Below are 7253 nucleotides of genomic sequence, written 5' to 3' on the forward strand. Positions count from 1 at the left end.
TTTGAAGGACTTTTTTTTTCATACACATTGTATGTTTTTGGTGTACATACCGGACATTATTTTTACACGTTTAGAATTTTCGCAAATACATGATTAAAATTTTCAAATGTGCGATGCACACGTTAACAACTAAAATAAAATAAGAAATTAAAACAAAAATAAAATATGAAAATAGAAAAAAAAGGGTTAAAAACAGAATAGATAAAGGAAAGAAAAGAAAAAAGCGGGAGTGGCGTCAGCGTTACTGGGATGGCCGACGAACCGGTTGCCTTCAGGCCTCGCACTAGGGGAGGGATACGAGCCCACTAGCTTTTTTTCTTTGAGGGATACGAGCCGACTAGCAAGCACCATGATGATGGTCACAAGCGCACTGTGGCCCACATCATCCAATCTTCTTGTTGGGTTCGACGCCTCACGGCGGCCGCCACCGAGACCGTCGCCGCCGGTTATCCGAGCACCACGGCCACCTCGCCGTACAATCCCGCGGGCACGCCAGCGATGGCAGGTTATAGCGCGTCCTATTCGTCCCCGGAGATGGAGCGGCTCCTTCCCATTCCCGAGCGGCTGTTGGTGTTGGAGTCTGGACGCAGCTAGCGCAGCCATTGCCGGGCGCCGTTCTCCCGTCATAGGCGAGGCCGCTGTTCCTGCCCATGAGGAATTCCGCGGCGGGCATCGATTCGCCGGCCCGGCCTCCATCAGGTGAGCGACCATCGGCCCCCTGCTGGTTTCTTCTCGTGCTAGCTGCTTCGTCGAAGGTACGCACCATTCAAACTGTGCGCTCATTCCATCCTTCTACTAGTAGCTTTCTAGTTCCAATCCGAAGTCTTGATTTTGGCAGCCGAATTGAAGAGCAATCTCGCTAGTAGCTAGCGGTGATGTTGCCCGGTGCTGCCTGACTGTATGTGTGCCGACCGTATTGCTGACGAAAAGTCCCCACCCAAGAACTGCGATTCTGGTGGATTCAGTCATCGCTATTCCTACTTGCAGGCAGTAACGTGCTGCTGCTGCAATTCATCTGCAACACTAGATGGGTAGGTTGTTGACTGGTTTGCCACTCACATGTCACAATTCTGCTGCAATTCATCTGCAACACTAGATGTGTAGGTTGTTGACTGGTTTGCCACTCACAAGTCACAATCTGCTGCCATTGGGACAGTGAACCAAGCCCCGTACTCCTCACAAATTGCAACCCGTCTCGCACGGATAGTACCAGTCTTGCTTGGCTGAAGCTTTCCGTTCTCACCCGTTATGTTGTTTGGATGGCACAGCGAAGACTGGCATCTATAAACCTTGAATTAACATGATTTCTGAAAAATCCGCCACCACATCATTTCAGAACCTCCCGTTTCTGTTTCCTCCTTGTTATGCTGTTCTGTTAAACCGCTGTAGCTTGGACATGCGGTTAAGACTAGCCACAGTGGGAGTAAATTCAGCAGTAACATCGAGTCTAACTCAGCAAATTTGCTTATGTGGCAATGAGTTAATGAGGAGAGAGGTAGTTATAGTAACTTGGCTAGTTACTATAACATCACATGCCCTAATGCAGTATGAGTCTATAACCTAATAAATGAAGCTTTGCATGTTACCATACTTATGTTACTACTCACTATGAAGGCACTAACAAAGTCTAGGGATATGTGTATGTTACTAGTGTATGTTACTCACCATTGTGGCTAGTCTAAACGATACTACATCTGGTGGTGGTCGATGATCTTAATTACTACTGATGGTGTTGATAGTTGTTTGGTCATCTGTTGTGATTAAATGCCCATGTTAATATTTATTCAGTCCAGGTGTTTATGAAATATGTATTTACTTGCATGCCATGGCTACTGTGACGAGTCTACTTGCATTCTTGATTGTTCCTCCTAGAATTTTTATTATCTTACCGTCTCGTGCCACAAACGCAATATTGGCTCGCGATCAAGGAGATTCCATACTAGCCTGTTTGTGGTGAGCGGCAAGTCTACCTCGCAGTTCCCCATAACCCATGGTAGTACACGTAAATAATTCAAGTCTTGTAGACAGGAGCTTTCCTTTGTTGCTGCATGTACCAATCAGAGATGCTCCCTCCGTTACTAAATATTTGTCTTTATAGAGATTTCTATAAATGACTACATACGGAGTAAAATGAGTGAATCTACACTCTAAAATATGTTTATATACATCCGTATGTAGTTACTTGTTTATATATCTAGAAAGACAAATATTTAGGAACGGAGGGAGTATTTTACTTGAAGCTACATGCTGGTGCTGCAACTAACCTTCATTATGAGATGGTGATTGCTACTCACAAATCACAGTCTACTTTTATCCCGAAAGTGAAACGAGTTTCGTTCCCCTCCGCACATATGGTCTCTAAAAGAATTGAAAAATCAGTAAGAGTCACAATTGCATTCATTGGAAGACTTCAGGGAAGACCAGCAGATGACGTTTGGCAAATGACAAATCCCTTCACCGCACTATTTTTGTGCCTCTTGTTTCTATAATTTGACATGCTTATTCTCTCTATAAAGGCTTGTAGCACTCCTACCTTTCCAAGAAAAAGAAGAAGAAAAGAAATAGGCGCCGTGTTGTGTTTGGGCTCACACCAATGGCTATGGTTTGGCGGATGCTACTGCTCTTTCTTGCAGTGCTCCACGCACAAGCCACCTCCGGAGCACACGGTGATGGTAACCTCACTCTCCTATGCCATTCAGATGAAGCAGCAACCCTCCTCCAACTAAAGAAATCCATCTTATTCTCTAAAGCCATCACCAGCCTTCCATCTTGGCAAGACGGCAGCAACTGTTGTCATTGGGAAGGTGTTGGCTGCGGTGGCTCCACTGGTCGTGTCACGACCCTCAACCTCAATGGTCGTGGCTTGATCAGCCCAGGTCTTGACCCTGTGATCTTTAATCTCACCTCTCTCCGATTTCTCGACCTTAGCATGAATGACTTTAGCGGAAAGTCCATGATAAGTGGATTTAGCGGCTATAGCATGCCCACTGTTGGATTCGAGAGACTTACTTTTCTCGCCCACCTCAACCTCTCCAAATCAGGATTTGAGGGTGAAATCCCTATTGCCATCGGCAAACTTGAGAATCTTGTCTCCTTAGATCTTTCTATTGACGTGGAAGATGACTTCCTACTGAACTCGTCATGGATATCTGATTTTCAAGGCCTAGTGGGGAACCTCCGCAATCTGAGAGAGCTCTACCTTGATGGTGTGGATATGTCTCGTAGCGGAGAAGGGTGGTGTGACACTCTAGTTAAATCTACTCCTCGTCTTCAGGTTCTTAGCTTGGGGGAGTGTTATCTCTACGGTCCGATCCACCAATCCCTTTTGAACCTCAGCTCTCTAACTGTGATCAATCTCCAAAGCAACAGTGATATCTTTGCTGGACGGTTTCCAGAGTTCTTCATGGATTTTGTCAATTTAACTGTGCTTCAAGTTTATGATAATAATCTTGAGGGATGGTTCCCTCCTAGGATCTTCCAGTCGAAAAGACTAAGGTTCCTTGATTTGTCTGGCAATACAGCCCTTTCCGGGAGTTTGCTGAACTTTTCTGATGCAAGGTCTTTACATTCTTTGATACTATATGAGACCAACTTTTCATTTTCTAAACCAAGCTCTTTCAGCAATTTCTTCTCATTGCAAGAGTTAGCTCTCGATGCAAAATATATTTCTGCTGAGTTTCGCTCTTCACTCAATATGCTTCCCTCTTTGAGCGTATTGTGGCTCAGTGGGTTGGGCTTCTCAGGAGAGTTAGAATCAACATTTTCATGGATTCGGGACCTGAAGAACTTGGCAGGCTTGGTACTTTTCGAATGCGACCTCTCTAGCACAAAATCGTCCTCCATTAGCAACTTCAACAGCTTGAGAAGACTGAGTATTTTCACTTGCAACCTCACTATGCCAATACTATCTGCAGTTGGTAATCTCATGGACTTGCAAAGCTTGGTTATATCTGGTTGTGGACTAAGTGGGCCGATGCCATCTTCAATTGGCAACCTCACAAATTTAAGAACATTGGATATCTCTTATTGTGATTTTCTAGGGCCAATCCCAATTTCAATTGGCAATCTCGTGAATTTGAGAAGCCTGAGTCTATCTTCTTCTCGCTTTTCTGGACCCATGCCCTCTGAAATGGGCAACATCACGAATTTAAGAAGCTTGCATATCATTGATTGCGGTTTTCCAGGGCCAGTGCCATCTACAATTGGCAATCTCGTGAATTTGAGAAGCATGCATCTATTATATTCTAACTTTTCTGGGCCAATACCGTGCACAATTGGCAACCTCAGTAGGTTGCAAAGCATGCAACTCGAGTGCAAGCTTTCTGGGACAATACCATATGAAATTGGGCAGCTCAAGGAGTTGACATCTTTCGTACTTGGAGGTAACAACTTTACTGGGGAAATACCAAATTCTGTTGGTAATTTGACTAATCTGCAGTATTTGGATCTCTCACGGAATTATCTCAACGGTAAGATTACGGGATTGTTGTATGGTGATGCATACTCTAGTTAATTATGGATATATGTACTTATTCCAGTAAAATTTTCTTGTTGAGACTCCAAAAGATAGCGCTAGCAGTCAGATTGTGAATGTAAATTAATGAAGTGCTTTTGCAATATTAACATAGTCCAAGCAAAGACTAAGTGTTTATATGCTTCTTCTAGTGTACAAAAACATGTCTGCGAGAGACTAAACCTGTTTTTGGCTACAAATTCTTCTCTTCAGGTACTTCAAACTGCATGGTTTAGGAATAGAAATACATTCATGATAACTTTCCATTCTCCATTATGTTTGTGTTTGCAGGGGAAATTCCAGCTTCTCTCTCCAATCTTCCATTGCAACACTTGGATCTTTCTCAGAACCAACTTTCTGGCCCTATAAAGGAGTTCACGGTGGCATCTTTGGGCTTGGAGTACTTGGACCTAGGCGTGAATGAATTGACTGGGCAGATTCCAAGGTCCATTCTTGACCTCACAAGTTTAAGAAAACTGTTTATTGAATGGAACAACTTGGTAGGTTTGGTGCAACTTACCTCATTTTGGAGGCTAAGAAACCTAATTGATCTGAGGCTTTCGCACAATAAATTGTCTATCGTGGATGGAGAAGGCAATAATAACTCCTCAACCTATCTCTCTAGAATTTCCACCTTAGAGCTTGCGTGTTGCAACATAACCAAATTTCCGACTGTTTTGGCACGTGTTAGCTATGTGCGTGATTTGGATCTCTCATGCAATAGACTCAGTGGGGACATACCAGATCGGATATGGGGGAGATGGAACAATAGTCTTTCATATTTAAATCTTTCACACAACCTGTTCACCGGTATGCAACTTAATTCATATTTTCTCCCTTCAAGTACACTGGAAATTCTTGATCTTAGTGCTAATCGTCTCGAGGGGCAGATTCCTATACCATACTCGCCATTGTTATTTGTGGATTATTCACACAATAATTTCTCTTCTGTTCTTCCAAACTTCACTTCATATCTTGGTACCACATATCTCAGCATGTCCAACAACAGTATAAATGGATGCATGACAGATTCAGTTTGCAGTGGAATTATGGGTGTGTTTGACCTATCCTACAACAATTTTAGTGGGCCGATTCCTGCCTGTCTGATAGAAAGTGGTGGACTGATGGTGTTAAATTTGAGGGAAAATAACTTTGAAGGGACGTTGCCATCCAAAATTACAAGTGAATGTACTTTCCAGACAATAGATTTACATGGCAATAAGATTGAGGGGAAGCTTCCGAGGGCACTTTCTAACTGCAGTAAGTTGGAGGTTCTTGACATTGGAAACAACCTGTTACTTGATACTTTCCCATCTTGGCTAGGGGAGCTTCCCAATCTTTATGTTCTTATCTTAAGATCCAACCAATTCTATGGTTCGGTAGATGATGTTGTTGGGAATTACCAAACCAGAGAGTACTTCCCTACCTTGCAAATTATTGATCTTGCTGCGAACAACTTCTCTGGCAATTTAAATTCAAAATGGTTTAGAAAATTAAAATCAATGATGATGAGGTTCAATAGTGCAGGAGATATTGTCAGTGCTAAAAACATACCAGGTATTCAGGCATTCTACCAGGACACTGTAGTGATAACATACAAGGGCTCCGAGGTGACATTTGGAAGGATCCTGACCACTTTAACAGCAATTGACCTTTCAAATAATAGATTGGAAGGTACCATTCCTGAGTCAGTTGGACAACTTGTTTCACTGCGCGTACTGAACATGTCACACAATGCATTCACGGGAAAAATTCCAACCCAGCTTGGCGGTGTGACTGATCTGGAGTCACTAGACATGTCTTGCAACCAACTCGCTGGGGAGATTCCACAGGAACTCACAAATCTCACCTCTCTGGCCACCCTGAACTTGTCCGACAACCGGTTGGTGGGGAAGATACCGCAGTCAGGCCAGTTCCTCACATTTGACATCAATTCATTCGAAGGGAATTTGGGGTTGTGTGGACCGCCATTCTCCAAGCCTTGTGGCGTATCACTTGCTCCTCCAAGCCCTGCCCGTGTGGAGAAGTCTTCTAATGTGGATGTCATCCTGTTTCTCTTTGTCGGGCTGGGCTTCGGTGTTGGATTTGCAGCTGCCATTCTGATGAGATGGGGTCGAATCAGAAAATGGTTTGTTAAATCTGCAAGAGCTTTGTGGACTTGATCTGATCTGGGAGACTATTCCCTGGTGCAAGCATGTTGTCCTGGAAGAGAGCTTATTCCTCTGCAGCAGTCGTTGCTTTTGAAGAAGTACTGTAAGTATAGGCTTTTTATCTACTTGTATACTTTTTGTGCTGTGATTCATGTATTAAGCCCCTGCTGCACCTTATCTCCTGTGGTGTATGCTATACAATATTGCTTGGGGTTAGATTAGATGGCTGGGCATCTTTGTAATCCATCTCCTGTATCTGTTTGTTGTTATTTCCAGTTTTAAGTGTGATCATGCATATGTTTAGCCTGGAGATGAATCTTGTAACCATTATGTTATCTTGTTTGGATATAAATAAACGCCACGCGGACTGACAAGGGTTATACGCTTCATCAACACTTCTATTTTTTCTCGTAAAGTTGCACTTGCTTCTTGTGTCAAAGTATCATTCCTGGAAGATAACCGTGCTGCTGTAATTTGTTTCGGCGCAGAGTGACAGATGAATCTGATCATCATATTGCAGAATTAGTTTCTACCTCTCTTTTGCAGGAATATTGCGTGTTTGCGTATGCCCTGCCTAACCGTGTTTTTTT

At 43.3% G+C, this 7253-nt stretch overlaps 1 protein-coding gene across 1 annotated transcript; it reads left to right on the plus strand.

Annotated features, from left to right (window-relative positions):
- Positions 1-2012: 2012 nt before the first annotated feature.
- Positions 2013-6999, plus strand: LOC123068369 (receptor like protein 22). Its single transcript, XM_044490942.1, has 2 exons — positions 2013-4469; positions 4805-6999. Exons 1-2 carry the CDS (start codon positions 2594-2596, stop codon positions 6673-6675), a joined length of 3747 nt encoding a protein of 1248 aa, XP_044346877.1. The 5' UTR covers positions 2013-2593; the 3' UTR covers positions 6676-6999.
- Positions 7000-7253: the final 254 nt, after the last annotated feature.

Source organism: Triticum aestivum, chromosome 3B (assembly GCF_018294505.1).
Source record: "Triticum aestivum cultivar Chinese Spring chromosome 3B, IWGSC CS RefSeq v2.1, whole genome shotgun sequence".
Lineage (NCBI taxonomy): Eukaryota > Viridiplantae > Streptophyta > Magnoliopsida > Poales > Poaceae > Triticum > Triticum aestivum.